Source organism: Cyprinodon variegatus, unplaced genomic scaffold (assembly GCF_000732505.1).
Source record: "Cyprinodon variegatus isolate N-32 unplaced genomic scaffold, C_variegatus-1.0 Scaffold628, whole genome shotgun sequence".
Taxonomy (NCBI): Eukaryota; Metazoa; Chordata; class Actinopteri; order Cyprinodontiformes; family Cyprinodontidae; genus Cyprinodon; species Cyprinodon variegatus.
Genome location: NW_015151081.1, coordinates 72,694 through 97,927, shown reverse-complemented (window position 1 = coordinate 97,927; position 25,234 = coordinate 72,694). Strand labels below are relative to the sequence as shown.

The window sequence follows — 25,234 nt, the reverse complement described above, 5'->3', positions numbered from 1 at the left end:
AACTAAACAGGCAAAATTCTGGCTCCCAGCAGTCGATGAGTACTTATGGCGGTTAGAATAACTAATGCTGGTGGCAAAAAAAACTTTTCCAGAAATTATTATTTTAATAAATGATAATATTTCTTCAAGTGACCATTTTTAATGAATTTATTGATAATGAAATAGTAATGCAAGTGCACTCGCTCGAAGGTCAATGGACATTTAATACTGAAACTAAAAAATATGTTGAATATCTTCATTTTTTTTTTTTTTATGAATGACAAGGATTCTTAGTTTCTGTTGACAATTTTCCCCTAAAAATATATTTATTATTACATTCATACAGGGAAAACTAGCAAAACTGACTGTATTATCAATAAAAACAGCAAACTCACACAAGCACACTGCATTTCTAGTTTGGAGCTGTTCTTAACTTGTTTTTTTCTTGCAGGAGTTTTTCGTTTTATGAATTGAGCATGTTTTTGTGTTCGCATCGTTAGGTGTTTGTAACAGCTTTTGTGATTGCGTCATTTTCTCTTTTTGCTGTGCTTTGTGTGTTTTTCTCACTGAAAAGTATTTTTTGTCTTTACAGTACTTGTAAAGACAAAAAATACTTTCCAGTCCAGTATTTCATTCAAATGCTCAATAATGTATTTGAATTACATTTAACCCCATGGCAATTTTACATTACACATAGTAATCTGTAGTAATTCAAGTATATAGTTGAAAGGTATTGATATATCTATATCTATGGGAAGTTGAGTGGAAGGAAAAACTGTGGTATAGAAGCAAAAGAGATACCTGTAACCTTTAGAGAACCGCAAAGCCAAACCTATTTCTAGTTTATTAGCTTAATGTGAGATATATTCAATTATTTTCCAGTTCAATATACAGTATTTGGCATATATCAATGTTCTTCTCAAAAACTGGGCTATTTGATCCAAAGCAGTCTGAGTTCCACTTAAACATGACAGCTAACGAACCAAAAAAAAATGTTTGTTTGGCAGCAAAATGACACCTACTTGATCAGACTTATTGTTGGTTTTCTAATGTAGGATTTAATTTAGAGGGCTGAATGCAGCGTCATCTTTATGAGTAACTCCATGATTTCTCAGTCTGTTGGTACAAACCAGGTCTGCGTTTAGATTTCAGAAACACCAAAGGAGATTGTTTGATTTTGTGGCACAGCAGTGTTGCCATTTGCTCTCAGATAACCTGGAAGTTACAGGTCCAGAGCCCCTAGTTGCAAAAATGTACACAGTGCTGCTTTAAGAGTTTGGGTATGGATTCAGAGCTTTAAAAGCCTCAACACACAGAGATATCCAGGACATGAGCTAGAACTGCTCAGCTCATTGTGTTTAGCCGCTTCTGAGTCAGAGATAGTTGAGAAAAGGGACCGTTACTCAGTGTTTAATAGAGCTCTTTTCAGATTCCAGCTAATTTGGCTATTTTGGAATCAAGTTCTCAAAGTGAGAAAGAAGGATTTTCCCAAGTCTTTGATGATTGTTGGAGTCATGGCATCTGTGTTTCAGTCTAAAGTGGGCACAGTAATCTAGGAGAAATTTCATTTTGCCCATATGCTGATTAAATTTGATTAATAAAAAAACAAAATATTAGTGTCATATTCTGGTTTAAATGAAAATACATTTTCAGGCTCTGTTTAAATATTCTGTTAGTGAGTTTCCATATTAGAAACTAATTACTTTAAAATGTGTACTTTACTGTGATACTCTGACTGAGATGTAACTGCAGACGTATAAAAGTCAGGCTTGTTTATCCCATTATATAATCCTTTACTTTTAAAAGCTCCTTTAAGCGTCAGTAGATGCTTTTATTTTGAAGTTCTGTTTTTTCTTGCCTTTGACTACGTCCTCTTTTAAGCATAAAATTAATGTCTTTGTTTAGTTGAAGGGAGTTTAAATGAGCAACGCTGACACATAAATATATCTCTAGCCTTTATAGAGCTGGTATTCACATTTTGTTGCTTTTTAAACACATTACTGTAAAGAAGTTATGCTAATTTCTGATAAACAGAAGCAAAATGAACCTTAATGAATTCAGGAAACAATTCAAAACTGTTCTTGTTCTGAAAAGTTATTCTTTTTCATATATTTCCGAACGTTGTTTTTTCAATTATCAAATTGGCAAATTAGATTTTTAAAAATAGATTTAGGTTCACTGAAGATAATCTAAGTTACAAGTGAACCAGCTGCTTTCAACTTAAATGGCTGACAGCTTTTGTGTCTTCATTTTTTTCCTCACTGAATGTGTTATTAATTAGAGCTAAACCCGCGGCTAAGTTGCTAAATCTCATTGTGATTTCTACTTTGTCCGCAGGGAGAGATCGGACTACCAGGCCCACCAGGAAACTTCACTGAACAGTATCGTCTGCCTCCCCCTGTAATCAACATTAAATGCTCATTTTTTAATCCACAAACCCACTCTGATTTAAATTAAATTAAAAAAATTCCAACGTAGCGATAAAAGATTAAGAAAAATCTGAGTTACAAACACGTTGATGTATCATGAGAAATATTTTACATTTTCAGGTACCACCTCAATTCAGAGGGGACAAGGGAGAAAGTGGAGATCTGGTATGGAAGAAACATATTTATATATATGTCCACATAATTATTTTAGTTTTATTATCTTCAAAACAGAAATAAAGTTTCCACTGCTAATCCTTTGGTTGGTTTATTCCAGGCAGACAACCATGACAACAAAGGAGAAAGTGGTATAACGGGATTCCCTGGGCCCCGGGTAAGCAGGGTCACCACTCTACTCATTTTCAACCTTCTCATTTTTTACTTGTGTAAAATGTTTATTGTTTGCTTGATTTATACTTTCTTCAGGGTGAAAGTGGTGCAGATGGGCCTCCTGGGCTGAGGGTATGGTAAAACTTTTCCAATTAGCATTTGATTGGAGGCCAAACTTTATTTTCTGACTTGTCTTAAAAAACACTGTTTCAGGGTGAGCCTGGAGATCCAGGGCTAAACGGAGTAGATGGTCCTAAGGTGAGACAGCAGCTAGAGTTCCTGTATGGAAACCTTTTTTAAAGTGACCAATTAGGTTTCTTTTAAAGGGGTCATAGAATGCAAAACCGAGTTTACCTTGTCATAGATGAATAACGATAGTTCAGTGGGTAAAATGGACGTACAGAGAAGTTCAAACCCCATCAGCACCTCCTTTCTATGCAAATCTCACAATTCTAAACTTCCACCATAAAAACGGGTGAATTCAAACAAAGCCTTGAATTGACATAAACTCTGGGATGTTGCCTTATTTGGTTCTGGCCTGTACTTTTTTCACGCCCTGAAATTGACATACAGACCAGCCCACTGGTTCACGCCCCCAAGAACATGAATAGAGGTAGATGTAAGACACCAGTTTATCTGTTTAGCCTACAGCTGGGTTTACTTCTACAAGAATTACAAAGCAGGCAGTTTCTCTATTGAAAATGAGCCTGAACCACGGGTGTAAATGCAGTGTTCCAGGCTGCACGGAGAAAGAGGAACATTTTGAGTCTTCCCAAGGATCCGAAGACTCGACAGGCATGGATTATTTTTGTGTATCAGAAGATCCCTGCAAAGTTTAAAGCTCAGCGTTTCATTAGCTGTAAGCATTTTACTGAAGACAGCTTTCGAAATCTTGGACAGTTCAAAGCACGACTTGCTAAACTTCTTTTATTGAAACGGCGGGTGTTCCGACCTTAAGGCCATCACAACCGCAGGCTGGAATAAATAAAATAAATAAATAAAATCAAGTAAAATAAAAAAAAGTATTATTTTTGTTAAGCTGTTTATAGCAATGCTAGCATATCTATGGTGACCAGATTTGGGTTTCTGAGGACAGAATGCTTCCAAAATCCTGGACGATTTTTTTTAGGTATGAAAAGTAGGACATGTCCAGGAAAAAGGGGATGTCTGGTCATCCTACCATATTAACAATTTCAATGTTAGAGTGTGTTAGTGTTTGTTGCTATGATGCGTCTTTGCTCAGCAGCTTTGCTCGTTGTAAACCAACCAATTAGCGCACAGCTCATCTAAATATTCATGAGCATACCATAAAAGGAAGAAAACCTGTTGTTTCATTCTAGGGCTTTTAACCAGGCTTGCATTAGGGCTCATAGAACAGCAAATATGCCATTTTCAGCCCAACCAATGTTACACATCCTATTCAGAGACCTTATGGACCAGCACCAAATGCTCTATATAATCATTTTAAGACCCCTATAAATTTATCTTTGTGAATATATTTAGGATTTTGTTAACATTTTGTGTCCTTGTACAATATTTTCCAGCTCCAATGACTTAAAATGAAAATCAAATGCTGTTAACATCTCTAAGAGTATGCATTTTCTCTGTTTCAGGGAGTCAGAGGTGATCCAGGAGAGTTGATTACTTCAGGAGGTACTGCGCTTCCTGGTGAGATGATTAAAGACTGAACAAAAAGTCAAACTTAAAGCTCTGTGTTAATATGTTTAGAGACATGTACAAAAGGTAGTGAAGCATGCTGAGGATAAACTGATATAACAGTGTGTGAATAAGCAGCAATTCTCCTGCAGCTCATCCAACTTCATTATCTTGTCCGCTTAGCTGTGCTTTTATTTGTGTGTAGTAATTTATAACAATAATTCTGCAACATCTTTGTTTCTTGATAAGGAAACACCTTTTTGTATACACCTCCTTAGCTCATTTTTCACACTGTAAATATACGCCACCACACGTATTATTTCCTTTCTTTCCTCACAACTTCAGCAAATGTAAATAAAGCACATGATCAGCCGCTGTCATAGAAGAAGTGAAATGTCCTGTTTCACATTTGAGAACAGCTGAACAATGATGTTGAAGGTGACTGAATTATAGTGAGACACTGCGAGGAAAAAGGAGCATTACGCTGAGTAAAAAATTAACCTTAGTGAAGCAAATTAACTTCCTTGTTGTAAAACCCAGAGGGAGAAGTTTCGTTCATGTGGATGAACCACTCAATGAGATCCTGATCCTAAATATACTGTACCTGGTTTCAGGTCCATCTGTCTCATAAGACAAAATATTTTAAAATGACAGATGATGAACTTGTTTTAAAAAAATGCTCAGACAGGTAAAACTGTAAAGGTACAAATTAGTTTACCCTTTCACCTCCTGAGAAGCCAAGTTCCCAGTGTGTCTAACTAGCCACAGTTAGGGTTTGGTGGAAGTTGGTTGAGGGCCCAAATCCAGAGATGAGGAGGCAGAGATGGGTTCTCGAAGATTTAATCAAAATCCAAAGGCAACAGAAGCAAAGTCCAAAAAAAAAAAAACAGGAGATACCAGAAAGTAGTGATGTTGTGAGATGAGCCAAGGCTTCGAGGCATGTGTCGGATAGTGGAGGGGGGGTGTTTCCGCGAGGTGCGTATCGAGGCTTCTTTCATTTGGGGGAGGAGCCAAAATGGATGGCGTCTGAAGCCTCACTGCCCCGCCATACTACGTGACCATTTCGGGAAGTGGTTCAGCCCGCCCTGAACTTCTGCAGGCATCTGAACAGCCTCAGTACTCAGTGAAGATGTGGGAGTTTGTAGGAAAGTTGCTGTCAGTTGGATAGAGTTTGGATATATTTAAAGAATAGATTGGTTGAAAAATCAACCAATCTAGTTGGTTAAAACTAGTTTGGTTAGATTAAACAATGTAATGATCAAAATCTGAGCAAGAAAATTGGTTACAGTTATGACATTGGTTTTAAGTGATATTTATTTCAGGGGAGTTGTTACTCTGCTACTGGCATGAGATGTATGATATGGGCTTCCTCTCCTGTGGTTATTGGTTTGAAACCCACCTCACACTTTTGAAAGTTGCAATAAAACACCAGTATTTTGACTAATGTGACTAATTTTTATTGGTTTGCCTTTGTACAAATATAGATTTGGTAAAAACACTACCAAAGTTAGATTGGTTGGTTTGACCAAAAGGTTGGTTGAAAACATAACTTACAACCCGATTAAAACTAACAACTGAGGAAAAACTATTATGCTTGGAATAAAAATGACTAACACCTTTCATTTTGCTCATCATTGCCCAATTTGCGCAAACACTTTACTCTGCTTCAGTTTTTTTCCTATAAAATGTAGGAGCAGTTTTGGTGTTAGGTTTGGAACTAAGGTGTGGATTGAGGTTAGGTCGGGTGCAGGGTTAGGTATAAACCAGTTATGGTTAGGTTTAGAGTCATGGTTAGGCTGTAGAAATGGGTAAATGAGTGGAAGTAAATGGAAAGTCCCCACAAGGATAGATAATTTTATACTGTGTGTGACTGCACAAATAATATTGCTAAAAAAAAAAAAAACGGGTGAAACTAAATTGACATTTATTTCAGTAACTTGGTTCATTAAGTGAGACAAATTTTAAAATGAATATTACACAGCCTTCATTTCTGTTAATTAGGATTTTTCATTTAGAGTTTTGAAAACAGGGCATTTAAGATTGGAGTGTTACATCAGACCAATAATAAAAAAAAAACATTTTGTGCAAGAGATATGTGTTTGATAAGGAGTACGTTTAATACCTGCTTTTAGGTTGTTTTTTTTAATAGTTGCTTTTAATCTAGGTTTATCAAAACTAGGTTTATTGGATGGCATATTCTACTCTATATAATACTGTATCAGTGCAGGTCAGGTCAGGACGTTAAATAAGTGCTGGACTGATGTGCTCTCTGAATAAAAAATATTTCAGGTTTCTCATCAAGTTAAAACCAGGACTAGCCATAGTCGTTATCTTATACACCTGAGTCCTTGTTTTCCAGGAATTTGGGCTGAACCTTTGGTGTAGGTTGGATAAATGTGTTCCACTAACTAGACAGTGTCTGCTTAAGGTCTTCCTGGATACCCTGGTGAGGAGGGGCCACAAGGAGAGAAGGGTCCAACTGGAGATCCAGGCTACCCCGGACCTCCCGGACCCCCTGCCTCTAGCACACAGCAAGGTTTGTAAAAATAAATTTATAACTTTTTGCTATTCAGTTCTCATCATTCAACAAAATGTCTCAGCTTTTTATGCAGTTAGGTGTGGTTGCCTTGCTGCACTTTGATCTCTTTGGAAATAAGCAAACTTGCTGCTCTCTGGCACTAAACTGTTTTTTTTTTATGATAAAGAAATGCAGGTTTAGTTGCATCATTATGCATTAAAAAGTTGCATAATAATATGTTTGTTTTTTTAAGCAACTCCCATATTTGTCATTTCTAATAAAGCTATCCAAACCAACCTGGCCCTATGTAAAAACTTAATTTCCCCCTGAACTTTAAAGATGACTGTACCACCCTTGGAGGATATAACCAACATGAAGCTTTTGCCAGAACTAAGTCTTCTGCATTTTATCTCACTTCTTTAAATATCAGTGGCCCACTTTAGGTCAGACAGGACCATTTTGCTTGGATTTAGGTCCAGACTTTGAATTTTCTGCCATACCATGATCACTTATGCACCACAAACAAAAAGTCGTACAGGATCTTTTGGGTTTTCTTTTAAAGAGCACGTTGAATAGTTCCGTCAATCACAGCAAGTGATCAAAGGCCTGAAGCATCAGGGCAGTCTTGGATCGTTTCAATACCACAGCCTTGTTTAAATGTCGGTATGGTTTTCGTTTTTTTTGTTATTTTCTGCAGTTTCATCAGTTTTATGCCATATTTAGCAAAGTTCTCTAACACTATAGACAGCATTTTGAGGCTCTTTAGTGAACTTAATGAGCTTTCTATATGGTCTTTGAGTGATTTCAGAAGGTCAGCAACTCCTAGGATGGTTCACCATTATTTAATGGTAAATGGCATGTACTTATATAGCGCCCTTTTTGAAGTCAGGAGACTTGACCAAAGCGCTTTACAATACATTCATTCACCCATTCACACACACTCACACACTGATGGTGGCAAGCTACATTGTAGCCACAGCTGCCCTGGGGCTCACTGACGGAAGCGGGGCTGCCGTACACTGGTGCCACCGGGCCCTCTGACCACCATCAGTAGACAATGCAGTCGAAGTGTCTTGCCCAAGGACTCCACGACACTGAAAGTCGGAGCTGAAGCTTGAACCGTCAATCCTTCGATTTCAGGGACAATCTCCTACATTCGATGCCACTGTCGCACTGTTCGCCAACTGTTCTCACAATGATTCATAGAGGCCTTAGAGCCTTAGATATGGCTTTGTAATCAATTTACTAACAGCTGGTTGTCAGTGAATTTCTTTCTCATCTCTTCTAAATTTCCTCAGGGTCGGGATACTTAGTGTTGCCTTTTGAGACATTTATCTTCTTCATGTTGTAAATCCCTTTATTTTCCCACAATGGGGAAAAAATTCCTCCCCCTCCTGTCAGACAGAAGATGTTAAAATAATTTCTTGTTTTGGCTGAACATAATCAAGTCTGCCTATTTATAGTATTTAAGCGTTGTAATTTGTGATTTTAGAATGTTGGGGGAAAGTTTTGTTTTTTACATGGGTCCATGTCAATCACCAAATAATTTTAACTTTTTAATGTAATTAGGTTATCTTTGTCCAAGAATACATTTTGATTTAGTTAAAATATAGGAAAAAAGCTATTAAGGGGTAATTACCTTTTTATATGAATATAACTTCTTATTTTTCCACCATGCTAACTTTTCTAGATCATCCTTCTGCTATAAAATGAAAGTAGTGAACTGCATTCAGTTCTCACCTGTAGTGTGGGAATAACGTACTTTAACTGGAAGCTACTTAATAAAGCAGGATTCTAAAGAGCTGTTTAAACATGAACATTGAACTAATAGAAACACCTTTTTTTGTTTGTTAGCTTTCGTTTCCTTTGGCCCTTTTGGTTTTAAGGGGGAACGAGGAGATAAGGGTCTACCAGGAGACCCAGGAAGACCTGCTGTCTCTCCAGGATCTCCTGGACCGGATGGAAGGCCAGGGAGCAGAGGCCCTCCTGGAATCAAAAGATCAAGTAAGTTATAACATGGGAGGGGAGAGTCATTTCAGATTTGTTCCCATGTTTCTTTGCTTTAACTCCTGTTTTTTTGGTAGTGAAAGAGTTTTTCAAAGGAGATAAAGGATTCAGGGGACAACCTGGCAATGGAGGATTCAAAGGAATAAAAGGTGCCATTAGCACACAGAGAAAAAAGATAAAATCATTCTTAACCTGTGTGACATATTTCCAACCTGACAATGTTTTGCTTAAACAGGAGATCATGGAGAATGCAAGTGCAGTGGTGATAATTTCCCCCGTGGTTTAGCTGGTCCTCCCGGTGAGCCTGGTGATGCTGGGATGACTGGGGAGTTTGGGTATGATGGGGATATAGGAGACCCAGGTCCCCGAGGAGCAGATGGTTTACCTGTAAGGAAAAGATCACCTCAGTCCTTTTAGTTATAATCCTTTTAAAAGTCAGGTCCTTCACATTTAACTGTTTTATGATTCATTTTAGGGACCTGCTGGCATTAATGGTTTCCAGGGGCCCAAAGGTCGAAAAGGAGAAACAGGTGTTGCAAGACAAAAAGGTGCAGTTTGTTTATTTCTGTTCATCTTAAGAGGGAAAAACCTCTGCAGTGCATTTTGTTTATAATCAGGATTACATGTTTGCAAACATTATTATTTTGATTGGACTTTATCCTATAGGATATCCAGGGGACCCAGGAGACCCAGGGAATGATGGAATTCAAGGGATACCCGGTGCTCCTGGCCCAAACGGCCTTAATGGTTTCCCTGGTAACCGCGGCCTTCCAGTGAGTTCATATCTCCAGTCTTAGGCTGTGTCCAATGTCCGCTCTAACCCTGAGATCCCTCAATCACTATAAAGAGGGGGGACTATGTAGCAGACTTTATAGTGAATTCAGTTAACTGACCGTTTGGACAGATGATCTTTACATTTTTCGCTCCCTGTTGGTCACATAACTCTGCCCTCCCCACGGTGCCTGCGCCATCTTTGTTATTAGTTGCCACTTGTTATTTGTTGTTAGTGGTCACTGTTGGATAGCAACAGCTATCATGTGGGACAACAAATCCCATGATGCTTTGCGAGGCGAGCTCACCTCGCAAAGTAATCCGGGTTATATCTGCTCGTCTATTCACTATGGATGATCGCTACTTTTTCAAGGTGCATTGTGGGAAATTTCGAGTCTACTACTTTTTCATCCACCAGATGTTCCAACAGTCATCTAAAAAGGCCTAATCACTATTTAGTGCCCTATATAGTGATTAGAGGTCATGGTGGGAGGAGGTCATGGTGCCCTATATAGTGATTAGGGCGGACATTCGGACATAGCCTTAATTAGCTTTTTCTATCGCGTACTTTAAAGTTAAATTTGTTCCTCCAATTTATTTGCTTACCTGTATTTGTTTTGAACATTGTTCATCTTTGGTGTTCCCTCATACTTAATCTCCAACTATGTCTATATTTGTGTGACCAGTGTTGTTTTTGACAGCCACCTCAAATTTATTCTTAGTCTTCAGGATGAAAACTATTATTAGTCTTAGTCCCATTTAGTTATTACGATATGTGATAGTTTTGGTCGGTTTTAGTCGACTAAAACTTAAAAATGTTTTAGTCTAGTTTTAGTCAGTTTTATGCTGCAAAAAAGTGAACCTTTACAATTTTGAAGCAGATTCTTTACCAGACTAACAGCTCTAGCCTAGTTACTACATTGCTGGGTATAGAATGCTGCAGTTCATCATTGATGTTGGGCAGAAAACTTTGATTTATAAAATTTAAAATAAAAAATATTATGAATTAATGCCCTATTTATAAAAAAAAGTGTCTTAAAAAAGTTGTGAAAAATAGCAGATCTAGTTCAACACATCATATCAGTTAATATAGCAGACAGACAAGCTGACAAAAGGTACAATACAGGAATGCTTTTAGATGTACAAGGTTTCCATTCCAAAGCAAACACTTCCTGATCTACTATGAACTATGCATTACACACACAGATATATAAAATCTTCATTACTCCAAAAAAGCAAAGAACAAAAACTTTATTCTTTCTAATTTGGCAATTGTGGCTTTATTTCTTCAATTCCTCCCTTGGTTACTGTTGCTCAGGGGTAAAAGTGGATTTAAATTCAAAGGGTTTTGATATAAAAAAAAAAGTACAGAAAGACCCTACATAATTACACGGTAAAGCCATGGCAATCCAGACCTAAATTGAATTAATATGCTAACTAAAAGTTTACATATTTAAAAGAAACAGAGAAAATCTTTTAATAACAATTCAAGGAGACATTTACATCATAATTAAATGGATAGAAACGATTAGAAATAGTTAGAGAAATATTCAAAGATCTATGTACCTTTTCACCTGGCTCTTTACCTAAAAATAAACAAAATGTAATGAAATATTTTATTTGGATATGATTTAGAGATTCTTTTTGGTAGAAATTAAAGAATGTTTAGCATCATCTCCTGTGAGCTGGAAGAAATAAAATCTTAAAAATTAAACTGAAGGATTTTTTACGCTTTGCGGAGGATGATCATTTACATATAGTTTATTAAGTAGTGAGAGCAGGAAGAGCCATACTGCTGAGAGCGAACCATCGGTGTGGAGCGAGAGAAGCGCAGACTCTGAGCTACGTCCGCACAAAGACATTGTTGTATAGGAAGATCAGTTTGTCAGAGTTCAGCGTGCAGTGCTGGTGTTCTGTCAGACACCCGGACAATTCTGGATTATTTTCACCCCGCCACTGCGGCCATGATCCATCTGTTGTCATGCAGAATTAGCATCGCTGCACAGCAAGTGGTCTGCGTGATCAAACAGGACACAGCAGCACGGTTGATACTGCTTAGCAGATTGCAGCACAATGATGCAGTTTCTGACTGACGACTCACTCATTTTTATTTAGTCTCTTCTTGTTTATTAAAACTCACACCCATAACTCTCAAGTTTTCGTCAACAAAAATCCATGGTTAGCTCGTCAGTTTTAGATATTGTCATGAATAAAAGGAGCGTTAACGAAATTATTTCATCATCGTCATTGTTGCCGAAAACAACACTGTGTGTGACACATGAATAAATAGCCGCAGAATAGTTAAAAATTGGTGCCTAAATTGGAGATTGTAGAAGGCTCAATTTTTAAGACTTTGGAGATTATCACATTGCTCAACACTATTGGACTGATCTTCAAAAGCTATGCATGTATTAAAACCTGTGCAAAATTGCTTCAAAACATGTAACAGATGTTCATACAGCATTATATGTCATTGCTGCTTGAGCAATCTTTCTATATTATCTGCAAATTATTGCACGCACAACATTTATTTTGCTTTCCTTATTTGGAATGTTTAAAGATCCGGCTTTATATATAAAGTGTATTTACAATGCTAACCCTCATAATTTTGAAACAAATCACTTATTTTCACCTTATAATTGAATGTTTTTTGTGGTAGCGTGTGGTACAAATGGTTTTTAGATTAACACATTTTTTTTTCATTATAAGAAAATAAAAGATTATTATATTAGAGTCCAGAAATATATATGTCAGAAAATCTATGTGCTTGTTGAAAAGAGAAATTCCCACAGTCAGACCATTTGCAGGCCTGTGTGGGCAAATATAGTCTTGCCAAGATGTCAGATGCGTAAACATTTCTTCAAAATGAGGATGGGTTATTGTAAATAGTTTATTTTAAAGAGATTTGTCTGTTTTATAGTTAACTTGTAAATGATCTATGTCTATGAGAAAGTTTAGAAATGATTTATCTTTTTCAAATCACACAAACCCGTTTTTTATAGATGCCACTGTAGATTGAAGCATGTTTCGTTTCCTTGTGTGTCTTTATTGTTTGGGTGATATTAACAGGGTGAAGGTCCTATAGGAGAACGTGGAGACAAAGGGTTCCCTGGATGGCCCGGTACGGCTGGTCCTTTAGGAGAGATAGGAAAACCAGGTGAAAACTTTGCAGGTATCAAAGGACTGCGTGGTCCTTCTGGAGATGAAGGCCTCCCTGGCTATGATGGAATTCCTGGTCCGCCTGGAAGTCCCGGTAAGAACCAGCTAACTAGTTCCTTTCCTAGCACATGTTTAATGCCATTTTTGTTTTGCATATTTGTTTAATGTTTTTTTTGCTACCAGTTTGTGCTCTATTTTTTGTTCTTTATGTAATTTTCACCTCTCTTTTCAATGGGTCCTCTTTTTAAATTCATTACAAAGGAATGAATTTGGAATAAAAGTGGCTTCTGGGTGAAATAATGGCTTTAAGTGAAAAATAGAAGGGGGCATGAAATTTAACTTCGCTTTCATCTGCTGTCTATTTCAAGTAAAAGCTGCATCCCCTCAAACCTGCTGAGCTTGTTTGAGACCAAGCTTGAGCTTTTGAATAACTCTTGTTCCAAATGCATCTCTTTCATTCTCCCTACTTTTCAACTGAAAGGCGGCTGTATACCAGATGGAGATGGAGGACAGGTGGATGTGACAGGTAGCTGGTATAATCATGTTTTCACCTCATTCCTGCTGTTATAGCGCTTCTTTTGTGCTTTGCATTTCAGTCGTTTAACTGGTTTGCATGATGATTTTTAAGATGATATTGGTTTGTGGTTTTCTTTGTTGAGGCAGCAGCTAATGTAAGAATGATGTGTAATTATCTAAAACCTTCACGCTGGGCAGCAGTCAATACCACATGCACCTAAACAGTCATCAGTGGCCTTATTAAGTCGCTTATTAAAGTTTTTTCTTACATTTATCTTTCAGGTGCTTGTGAACCCATCCCAGGTCCTCCTGGCCTGCCTGGACCTCGTGGATTTAGTGGAATATCAGGTTCTCCAGGTGGGTTTTTTGACTGATACATGTTAAATCTTCTATGAAGCGGGACTTTTTTGAGGTATTGCTTTGATTTCCATCCAACAGGGGATCGTGGCCCTAAAGGTGTAAAAGGTGCAAGTGGAGTGAAGGGAGAGAAAGGAGAACAAGGGGACCGGGGAACAAGCGGCTTTCCTGGACCACAAGGTTAGAAGGGACCAATGTCTGAATAGTTAGCACCTTTTCGGAGCTATGTTAGAGTTGTGCTCACATACTTTGGTACCAGGTTTGTTTGTAGGAAAGAAACAGAAATTGACTTGAATAAATGAGCTGTTTTAAAAACGATTATTTCATTTCATTTATTTCATTTCATTTCATTTATTTCAAATAAAGGTGAAAATCAAAATGATCTATTTAGCCCTTTTTGCTAAAAACATTTCCAGATTTTGAAGTCCCAGGATTTGGTTTCAGCAATTCAAAGGAACACTGAGGATTTGGGTTTCTTCTGTTTGCACTGTCAGAAGGACAATTTTTTTTTTCAGATAAGCCTGATGATGTTTGGTAAAATTGCAAGGAAATCTGCATTTCTCTCTCAGTCCTGCAGGTGGAAATAATGAGAACACGCAACTGGCTTTACTCCCTTTGAAAGGGGCCTAGATGCTAGCATCGCTCATTTAAAGAAAAACACCAGACCATATGATTCTGATTGTTTACTTTGTCTTTTTAAAGATAAAAGAATACATGCACTGTGTGCAGTGCATAAAGATTGTTTCTTCAATCAAGAAATATCAATCCTAATTGCTGTTATAGAAAAAAAAGTATAAAAAAGGCGAGTATATGCTAAAAAAAATCTCCTTCAGTGTTGGCCTCATGGCAAGCTTCAGTCTTGTCCTTTTTATCTATTTATTCTATTTGAATTAGTACAGCACTCATCAATCAATGCATCAGCAAATGCTTCCATATAAATATGCTGGATTTAGCACCAGAGCTAAATTGAATCCGTTAAGGCAGGTTCAAATACTTAATAATACATTTAACAACACAGACATTTCTACAGGAAAGATTTAGACATTGGAAATATAAATAATATATATGATCTACAATTGTATATCCAGTTGTGTCCAGTTAAAGCCAATTTATGCTTCTGATGCATAGCCTCTGCAACCGTCAAATCTGTCTCTGTGCGCAACCACGCCCCCCGCTCAGAGGTTCTGCAGCCGTTGTGGCGCACCTCAAAAATCCTATCCTAACTACGCATCAGACGGACGCAAACCTGTGCAGACCTCAAGCCAAAAAGCAGCTGTGATTGTTCTTTGGTCTGCCTTTACGGCTGTCGGTGTGTTCTTTCTTCTCGATTGGCGCCATTTTTAAAAACCGAGGAACAACTACAATGGACAACTACGACGAAAGGTTAATCAGGGAGGTTCGGAAGTACAACCACTTGTACGATGCCTCAGACAAATTATATAAATATGCCAAGGTCTCTGCCAACTCCTGGAGGGAGATCTGCCAGATCCCTGAGCGGGATTCAAAGGAGTGTTTACAAAGTTGGAAGAGACAGAGAGAATAATACGTGAAGTTCTCGCGAGTTCTCAAATAGGCTCCCCCTTGCGCTTTGGCTGGAAACTGCTGTGCGTGCCTAAAAATTCCAGATCGATGGTGCAGAAGCATAAAAGCAAAACTGGTTCACAACCAGACCCAAGCGACATTTGATATGTGCGGCTGCAGAAGTCTAATCTGCCCTTTAAAAGAAATACCTAATGTATATCATTTTCATTACTTTTTTCAGTTTTTGTTTCTTTTGGGTTTATAAGAATAATGTACGGGTCGGTTGATGGATATGATTAACAACCTTTTTAACCAAACAGTCTCTGTGCAAAACAGTCTTGAGTACTTCTGAAATCAAAAAGGCCTTTAACGGTTTCCTGCAAAGCTCAGCATAGGTCACTTTCATATCAATCTCACTTTTGATCACATACTTGGTTTTGGCACAAAACACATTTGTCTTATTTTGGTAGAATCCTTGCAACACATAGGATTTCCACTTCCAACAACAAATACCAAAATACAGTCCCAGCAGGGAATCTCAAAGGCTCTTTGAATGAGTGACTGGCTCTTCTGAGATTTACTCACCATTGCTTTCTGATGGTGAGGGACAGATTTTAAAACATCCATCCTCCCTCCTCATTCTTTTTGCCTCCATAGCTATTTAGTCCCATATCTGAAACAAACTACGACACTAAAATTAATGTTTTAGAGATTTTAAGGAGATAATACTAGTATTATATTGATGTATTAATTTAAATACAGGGTACTTTACATAAACTGTCCTATACTAAAGCATTAAATACTCTTTCATTTAATAATAGTTTTTTATAACTTCTGTTTTGTTTTGTTTTTTACTTATAATAGGTTTTGTCGGTCCCCGAGGAGAACCTGGGATTCCTGGCACCAGGGGTTCAGAAGGTACCCCTGGTAGCCCTGGTATTCCTGGCCGAGACGGGTTTCAGGGTGATAAGGGTGCCCATGGAGAAATAATGGATGCATCACCTGGACCTCCAGGTGACCCAGGAATACCTGGCTTGCAAGGAAAAAAAGGCCAAACAGGAGAACCGGGACCACCAGGTTTTGCAGGTAAGCTGTGTGTTTTGTTTTCTTTTTTTGTTTTTTTCAATAGTGTTTGATATTTGCTTGAATATTTTTCTTAAACATATTTTCAGGAATAAATGGAATGCCTGGAATGATTGGCTTCAGGGGGCCCAAAGGTGCCCCAGGCCTGCCTGGGGAAGAGGGAAGACCTGGGCCAGCTGGCACATATGGCTACCCTGGTGATCCTGGTCAGTCTGGTCCACCTGGTCCGACTGGCGCTATTGGAGAGACAGGTTAGAGAAGCACACAACCACAGGAACAATCCATCAAAAATAGTTTTTCTCACTGCTCTCTGCTGGTACATTCCTCTACCTTATCAGGAATAACCGGAGAGAGAGGTCCAGATGGAGACCCAGGTCCTCCAGGTCCAATAGGGTTAAAAGGAATGCCAGGTGCTTATGGAGATGATGGCACCGTTGGAGAGCAGGGCCCACAAGGTGACCCTGGACAACAAGGTGCAACTGGAAGACCGGGAATTCAAGGAAAGAAAGGTCTGTATCTTGAAAGGTTTTCCTGCTTATTCATAACATGATAAAACAGAATATCTACCAAATGGTTTCAGCTAAAGTCAGATTGGTGTTTCTGGGACTTTTTTCTTCATAGGAGAGAAAGGTTCTCCTGGAACGTCTGGGTTTGGGGGTGTCGGTGGAAATCCTGGTCTGAAGGGCTTTGAGGGGCAAAAAGGAGGGGCGGGGGTGCCTGGTGAGCCTGGCCTGAAAGGTCAGACGGGAAAAAAGGGAGAGAAAGGTATGTTGCAAAGTCTTTGAGTGGAGTTCCATATGTGATGGGACTGGAGCGTATTAGAGTCATTTTAATTAATACCTGTTCCTGCTGGCAGGTGAGTCCGGTCTGACCGGTCCACGGGGGATTATGTCCCCCAAAATGCTTGTTGACATAAAGGGAGTCAAAGGAGATCACGGGCATCAAGGCGATCCAGGTTTTACCGGGCCAAGAGGTCTGCAGCTTTTATAATAGTGTTGCAATTTGCTCCAAATTCTATGTTGCCTTATCTTAATCATGATATAAATCCAAATCTTTTCCCAGGTGCCAAAGGTGTACAAGGTTGGCCAGGCCTTGATGGAGCTCACGGTCTGCCAGGAGACCCCAGTACTGAAAAAGGTGTTTCTGGAGATCCAGGTGCACAGGGCCTGCCAGGGGTAAAAGGAATGCCAGGGTCACCTGGTAACCGAGGCATTCAAGGCTTTGATGGAATGCATGGTAACAAGGTGAGCAGAAAACTAGAGGATGTACCTTGCTTAAGTCTTTGCTCAGGAAGTGATGCTTCGCTGAAGGTCCTGCTTAAGCAAAGCATCCTTCTTGATTTTCTTAGAGAACAAAGGTTTCCTTAACTTTCTATAGCAGTTGAACTGGTGCAGTCTCTCTATGACTTCCAAGACATGCACTTCAAATCAACAATAGCAAAAACCCTCTGTAGGACTGGTAAGACCACAAGACCTAGGTGTCTAATCTTATGGTATGTCTAAAACCCAAGGTTTTCTAATCAAAGCAGCAATTTAAAAGTGAACAGATGCCTGCACCCAATTTCTTACTGCTTTTTGACTTCTTTAGTCTTATTTTTTTAGATATGTTGTTGTTTTCAATTTATTTTCACAAGCTAGGTGTTTTTTTGTATCACTTCAAACAGGTATTTTACCATCAATGAGTTGATAATAGAGAGCCACTGTATATGAATAAAAATGTTACTAATGGGCAAAACTGAACGACAAATACAAGTCAACAAATAAAGTGTGAAAGTAAACTTGTTGGGAGATTTAATCTGTTTCATGTTTTTCTCTAGTTTTGCCTATTTTTTGTTCTAGTAAACTTTACATCAAATCAGTCTTCTTCGCATAACAGGTTTAAAAGATTTCAATTGACTTGGTTTGCAGGGAGGCAAAGGAAGCCCCGGTGCCTACGGTCAGTCGGGATTGAAAGGAAGGAAGGGGGCCAAAGGTGAAAACTCAAATCAAACCATAGAACATGAATTCAGGCTCAGTATTATGTAAATGTGAGAAAGTTGTGTGTTATGCTCCTAAATACAATAAAATATTACAGGCGATAAAGGCATTCGTATAGACCTTCCAGGATCTAAAGGACTGAGAGGAGAGGATGGATTTGATGGAGAACCAGGTACCAACTGGCCTACTACAGGTGTCCTTTATTCTTTTGTAATAGTTTTGTTGACATCAAAGGTATGATATTACCTCCATAGGTGTGAAAGGAATACTGGGACCAATTGGGGACATTGGTATAACTGGTTTTGATGGTGTCCAAGGAGTAAAGGGACAATCTGGAGATCCGGGAATAGTGGGTTACCAAGGTAAAAGACCAAACATGTCCTATAAATAATATAATCTTACAGATTCACATTCTATTTACAGGATTTTATTTATTTATTCAGGGTTGGACGGGGACAGGGGAACTCCAGGAAACCAGGGTCAAAAGGGTTTTCCTGGTATTCCAGGGAAAGATGGTCTGCCAGGCGTTCCTGGCTTCTCTGGAATTAAAGGTAACACAAATGAACCAAAATATAAGTATAATCTATCTAGAGCTTCCATATGTTCTAACTTTTCACAATAATACACATTTCAAATATTTTCAGGTTACCCCGGCCTTAAGGGTCTTTTTGGATTAGATGGACTGAAAGGACAACAGGGTGTCAAAGGAACACCAGGTAAAAGCTCTGAGGACCTCAGAGAAATTATTTCTCTTCAAGATTTTAAGAAAACATGTCAAGATTTTCTCCTTTTTCAAAATCTATTCATGTAATCTAGACCATAGCTCAAATTCAGAAAAAATGTGCACATAGTATTTAAGAGATTATGCTTATAATTTGACGCCCATAAACAAACTAACCACATTTTTATTGTTTTTATCTTTATATTGGCTAAACTGTTTAGCTTCTATAATGCTAAAGAGTTAATATAATGTTTTTATGCAAAATAAACGATACACCTTTAACTCATTCAAATTTGATCAAACACAAACTCTAATAAATTGTGATGGTATTTTACTGTATGTAACAGAGCAACATAACTTGAGAAAAAAAATTCTTATGTTTTAAAATGAATAAAAATATCAAAAATTTGCATTCATTTTTATGTATCCCCTATGAATGGGTCAGGACTGGATAAAACCACTTCTTTTTTTAGTTACACATGCAAGTCCAGAGAGGTTTCTAGCTTTGATGCTCTTAATATTAGCATTTCTGCCCCTCTTTCCTTGGAAACAGTTAAGGCAGATAGAATGGAGAGCTCCTTGTTTTCTCAACTTCATAGACATGTTTTAATCTAGACCAGGGTTTCTTAATCCTGGTCCTCAGGGCCCTCTGTCCTACAAGTTTTAGGTGTTTCCTTACCTCCACACACCTGACCTGAATAAAACGGTTATTAACAGGCTTTTGCAGCATTTGAGGGTTGTTGACGGGGAAATACAATCATTTGAATGAGGTGTGTTTGGGTAGAGACACATCTAAAACATGCAGGACAGTGGGCCCTGAGGACCGGGGTTAAGAAACCCTGATCTAGACCATTGGTGTCAAAATCAGATCCTGGACGGCCAGAGTCCTACAACTTTTTTTTTGTGTCCCATGCCTGACACACCTGAATCTAATGGCTAAACTGCCTTACAAGCCTGCAGTCCTTAACTTAATCAGAATAGCTTAAACTGGTAAGGAAACCAAAGGCCCGGTGAAATTGATCACCTTAGGTGCTATCCAAATAGTACTGGCAGTTAGGAAGGACCTAGAGACAGGAAAGCAGAATCCTTCCTAGCGCCAATTCAAAGTATACAGTTGAAGGGGTTGGCACATCCCACCTCATAAAGATTACCAAAAATAAATGATTTCATGACATGCAATGTCTGTTACACATATCAATGTCCTCACCTTTATATGTGTTAAATTTTACACTAGTGTAACGTTTGATTTTTGTAGTTCTTTACGGGAAGGATTTAGTCCCAACTTTATGGGCGTGTCCTTCGTGTAATGATGTCCTTAAGACTGAAGACTGTCTGGATTCAGCATAGTAGTCTGGAGCACCTTCCCTGCCCTACATAGTGATCTTACTGTTGCTGCAAAAGGAATGAAGGGATAGGAGCTAAGAAGTTAGGAGTTTTATTCGAATTATTCGGATCAAGCCAAGCTTTGCAAAGCTCTACTAAACATGTCCAAATATTCAGCCACATCTAATAGGTTGAGGACACCTTCCTTCAAAGACTGGAGTTTAAAACCACTGATCTAGACTATAATATTGATTTTTATGGCTCTATATTAAGGTCTGTCATCCTGCTGGAAGTGAAACCTACTCCAAAGTTTTAAATAATTCCATCCTCTTGCAGAGATTCTTAAATAATGGCTCTATAGTTTCATCTAGATCCATTTTTTTAATAGTTCAGACCAGCTTTAAAACCTGCTGGACAAAAAAATTCTTCTTCAATATGATGCTACCGCTATACCTTATCTTCTCATAGTATTTATTCTGTAATTAAAATACTCGCATGTGAACTGGAACGACTTTTTATGGGACATCTGAAGAGAAATGATTTAAATAGATTTGATTTAGGTTTCTCAATGTAGTTGGAGCTGCATTGTAAATATAAAACAAATTTGTTTCAGATTTTCAAAAAGTTTTAAAAGTTTTGTTGCCCATCCTCTTCACAGTAACATTGTGCTGGTCTTAAATGTAAATTCCTAATAAAATTCCTAATAAGTTCATGAGGATATATATGTTTTGTCTATATACAGATTTCCTTTTCTAAATAAGGAAAACATAGATCTAATTCATGCAGATGGAAAATGTTGTCTTGACCTGTAAAGATTTCTCTCTCTCTGGTCAATTCAGGTCTGACTGTTTATGGACCCATTGGAGAGACAGGAATTAAAGGGAATAAAGGAGAAAGTGGTTTACCCAATAGCGAGCCAGGTGCTCCAGGTCCAGCTGGTTTGAAAGGCTACCAGGGGCCTCCGGGTGAGCCAAAATCTTTATCTGCAGTATGCAACAAGCGCATGCTTCTGTGGGACTTCACTTTCACAAAGCTTGACAAAAACTTTACATTTTTAGGTGACTTTGGTCAACCTGGAGAACCAGGACTCCGTGGCCTTAAAGGACCAGATGGGAGCCCAAACATTCCTGGAAAAAGGGGGGATCCTGGCCTTCCAGGAGGTCCTGGATTGCAAGGTAAAAAAAAATAAATAAATGTTGCAGGAATAGTTGCTGTATCATATTTTCAGTCATTTGGATTTTTTTGTTTCTCAGGTTATCCAGGAGCAAGGGGACAGCCTGGTTTGGATGCTTTTCCAGGAGAGAAAGGTTTACAAGGAGACTATGGGTTCCCTGGTTCACCTGGTTGGAAAGGATATCAAGGAGATCCAGGTCCAGCGGGCTACAAGGGGGCTGATGGCGTCTTTGGGAAGAAAGGTCAGCTGTACACGAACATTCTCATACCATTCATTTATGGAAAGAAAAATAGCTTGGGAGCCTGAAAACAGAAAAATAGAAAACCCAGGCTAGCAAAACCACCAAAACTTAAAGATAAACAGATTAAATTTAGCACAAACCTTTAGCTTGTATGTTCTTCTGTTATAGGCTAAGGATGACATATCATCCTTAGCCTATGTCTTGTTTTGAAACAAGACATTTCCAAAGTTTCTCATAGTAGCTTTGCCTCGTCTGTTCCTGTTTGGCTGTGACACCATCCTGAAGAGAAATATCAGCTGCGCTGCTGCCATCAACACCTTTATTTATAGATGTTGGAGATCGGCCTGTTTTCCAGTGTAGTCCTGTTTCTCTGCCTGAGACTGGCTGGATGTGCTCCCCTCTGACATGGGATTTGGCTCGGAGCTGGTCTGTGTTTTTTTTTCTGGACCGGGCCGCCTTTTACAGCTGCTTTTTGTATCTCTACTTCTGTCTCCTTGAACCCCCTTGGCCTCAGCAGATGGCCGCTCACTAAGCCCAGTTCTGCTGGAGGTTTCTTCCTGTTAAAAGGGAGTTTTTCCTCTCCAATGTCGCTACAAGCATGCTTAGCGTGAGGGATTGCATTCGAGTCAATGAGTCGATGCAATCAACTGGTTTTCCTTTAATAGAAAACTTTGAATCAATTTGACTGTATGGTCTGGTGAACTGTAAAGTGCCTTTAGATGACATGTGTTGTGAATTGGTGCTATATAAATAAACTGAATTGAATTGAGCAGTAAAGAAAATTAAAAATGTTTAAAAAAAAGGTTTCTAATTGTGATCTCTTTTTTTTTTAACAGGACCAAAAGGAGACCAAGGTTACATGGGATTTCCTGGACAGATAGGTTTAAAAGGAGAGAGAGGACCAACTGGTCCAAAAGGAGACACTGGAATTCCAGGTCAGTAATTCCTCAATTATGATATATGCCTAGTATAAATCACTCAATGTTTTCAGATGGCTTTTTTTTGTGTATATTCAATAAAAAACTCTACAGTTATTACTACATACAATTATGCAAAAATGTACCTATAAGATATCTTTGCTCTGTGGCAGACTGTGATGTATTAAGGATGAGGCTCATTACCCAGAACATCATTCTGTCTAGAGACAACAATGATGCTCTGTACAGTTGTTAGCTAAACACATGATAGGATTTAAATAAGTAATTTGCATGTCTAGGTATGAAAGAGAAGAGGCTCCCCTGTTTTTTTTTGACAGTATAAAAACTCTAAGGGTATATATATGTATGCTGCCCTGCTGTGTTTTAAGCTGAATTTACATTCTTTTTGGCAGTTTTCTATTTAGTGGTAGAATGAAAGTTTTTTTTTTTTAAAGAATGTGGACTGCATGTTATTATCTCTAGTTCAAAATCTGAAATGCTTGAGAGCGAGGATTCCGCAATTTTTAGATGTACACCTTCTCCAACTCACCTGAAACAAATAAATAAAATTGTTTATCAGCTTAGATAAAGCAAATAATAAAAAACACTAAATTTAGACTTATTAAAATTGAGTAAAACAGGAGTATCTGGTATAATTTCCTAACTTACAGGCAGTATAAATGCTATGTCTTTGGTTTTTACCTGAGGTAATAAAGGAACCGTCTATTCCGCAGGTTATCCTGGGGCAGCTGGCAACCGGGGTCCTGCTCCACCTTCCATTCGAATTCCAGGAGAAAGAGGTCCTCCGGGACCACGGGGTATCCAAGGCCCGAAAGGATCTACAGGGGAGCCAGGACCTCGAGGCCCACCTGGAGATCCAGGTTGGTTATAATAGCGTTGTTACTGTGAAATATTAACAAATTTTTTTACTCCAGCCTACTGATCCCGAAAGTGTTTATGTAATCAAATATTTGATTGATAAAGTACGCAGAATACAGGGAAAGCAAAATAAAAAAATCTTTTTCTAAACAGGGTTCATGGGACCAATTGGAGATAAAGGTATGCCTGGGATTAGTGGCACTCCAGGAGTCCCGGGTTTCCGTGGAGACGTTGGAGAAGTTGGACACCATGGTCTCCAAGGAACGGAAGGTATGCCTGTGTAACACATAATCTTCATTAGTTACTGTGCATAATGAAAGCACCATAACTGAAGTGATTTTTCCTCAATAGGTCAAAGAGGCAGGCCAGGTATCCCGGGGTTACCTGGGATGGCTGGCCGCAGCATCAGCGTGGGCTACTTGCTTGTGAAACACAGTCAGTCAGAGCAGACGCCGATGTGTCCGGTGGGAATGTCTAAACTCTGGGACGGTTACAGTCTGCTGTACCTGGAGGGTCAGGAGAAGGCCCACAACCAGGACCTGGGTGAGTTTGTGTGAGCTACTGAACTGCTCTGCGCTACTATAAAAAAGTTAAGGTGGATTCTGTCAAAATTGTTGCTGATCTAGATTTCAGAAAACATTAATCATGTTATCATATCATCAGATGTACTGTGAAACTAAAAATAAGATGAAACCCTAAAACTTTCAGAAATCTCTTGTTTTTTCAGTTTGTTGTGTTTCTCAGCAGGGAAAGGCTCCCTCTCAGCTTGTTTTCTTGTCCACCTTCTTTAACTCATTTACTCTGAGGACTTTAAATTAAACAATTTAATCATCCTGAGAACTAATTTCTGCTTTGAATGTTTGCCAAAAAGTGATTAGAATCAGAGAACCTTTTGAGAAACAGAAATTCCTCCGATTTCTATTCTAAAACCTTTCCCACTGGATCTAATTTCTTTGAAAATGAGAAATATTCCAGAGGTGAAGCAGCATGAAGATAAAAAAAAAGTCTCAAAGCATAACAATGTTAATTTATTTAATCTTAAAATGTGCTCCTCTGATGTTTGTTCCCATTAGGTTTGGCTGGTTCCTGCCTCCCACGGTTCAGCACCATGCCCTTCCTCTACTGTAACCCTGGAGACCTTTGTTACTATGCCAGTAGGAATGATAAGTCCTTCTGGTTGTCAACCACTGCTCCCCTTCCCATGATGCCTGTAGAGGAAGGAGAAATTAAGCCATACATCAGCCGTTGCTCCGTTTGTGAGGCTCCATCAGTCGCTATTGCGGTTCATAGCCAAGACATCACCATTCCACAGTGTCCCGTGGGCTGGAGGAGCCTGTGGATTGGCTACTCTTTCCTCATGGTCAGTTTCATTTTGGGTATAAATTCTAGAAGTTGATCTAACCCTGTGAAACTTTTCACACCTTTGATGAGTTTTATTGGGAGTTGATGTGAGTTACCCTTACATTACAAAGTAGACATGCCTTTATAATCTGCTGCAATTAAAGGGATTGTCTCTACCAGCTTTCCACGTCTGATGATACGTTCAGTTCGCACGAGATAGAAGAAGCAAAAAAGCTTCTGCTGCTTCATTTTTTATGCTTGTACACATTAAGGTCAGATGCACCTCAAATGCATCTTTGACGCTCCTGAAGCTTGTCCAGTAAAGTGTGTAAAGATGCG

General features: G+C 38.7%; 1 protein-coding gene across 2 annotated transcripts in view; it reads left to right on the top strand.

Moving 5' to 3' along the window:
• The window catches only part of col4a2 (collagen, type IV, alpha 2), a 72,719-nt gene that overhangs the window by 43,967 nt on the left and 3,518 nt on the right, over positions 1-25,234 (top strand). The window contains exons 13-47 of one of the 2 annotated variants that reach the window (XM_015393159.1): positions 2,317-2,379; positions 2,529-2,573; positions 2,683-2,739; positions 2,832-2,867; positions 2,949-2,993; positions 4,349-4,403; positions 6,820-6,927; positions 8,764-8,913; positions 8,994-9,065; positions 9,152-9,303; positions 9,392-9,464; positions 9,583-9,689; positions 12,757-12,940; positions 13,328-13,372; positions 13,645-13,719; positions 13,801-13,899; positions 16,105-16,326; positions 16,413-16,574; positions 16,662-16,832; positions 16,945-17,088; positions 17,180-17,296; positions 17,386-17,567; positions 18,231-18,294; positions 18,397-18,471; positions 18,554-18,661; positions 18,743-18,850; positions 18,944-19,015; positions 21,183-21,308; positions 21,402-21,518; positions 21,597-21,758; positions 22,595-22,693; positions 23,410-23,556; positions 23,708-23,824; positions 23,906-24,097; positions 24,628-24,914. In XM_015393159.1, the coding sequence (XP_015248645.1) occupies positions 2,317-2,379; positions 2,529-2,573; positions 2,683-2,739; positions 2,832-2,867; positions 2,949-2,993; positions 4,349-4,403; positions 6,820-6,927; positions 8,764-8,913; positions 8,994-9,065; positions 9,152-9,303; positions 9,392-9,464; positions 9,583-9,689; positions 12,757-12,940; positions 13,328-13,372; positions 13,645-13,719; positions 13,801-13,899; positions 16,105-16,326; positions 16,413-16,574; positions 16,662-16,832; positions 16,945-17,088; positions 17,180-17,296; positions 17,386-17,567; positions 18,231-18,294; positions 18,397-18,471; positions 18,554-18,661; positions 18,743-18,850; positions 18,944-19,015; positions 21,183-21,308; positions 21,402-21,518; positions 21,597-21,758; positions 22,595-22,693; positions 23,410-23,556; positions 23,708-23,824; positions 23,906-24,097; positions 24,628-24,914 (4,038 nt within the window). The remainder of the gene's footprint in view (positions 1-2,316; positions 2,380-2,528; positions 2,574-2,682; positions 2,740-2,831; positions 2,868-2,948; positions 2,994-4,348; positions 4,404-6,819; positions 6,928-8,763; positions 8,914-8,993; positions 9,066-9,151; positions 9,304-9,391; positions 9,465-9,582; positions 9,690-12,756; positions 12,941-13,327; positions 13,373-13,644; positions 13,720-13,800; positions 13,900-16,104; positions 16,327-16,412; positions 16,575-16,661; positions 16,833-16,944; positions 17,089-17,179; positions 17,297-17,385; positions 17,568-18,230; positions 18,295-18,396; positions 18,472-18,553; positions 18,662-18,742; positions 18,851-18,943; positions 19,016-21,182; positions 21,309-21,401; positions 21,519-21,596; positions 21,759-22,594; positions 22,694-23,409; positions 23,557-23,707; positions 23,825-23,905; positions 24,098-24,627; positions 24,915-25,234) is intronic. The other variant, XM_015393160.1, reaches the window with a different exon arrangement.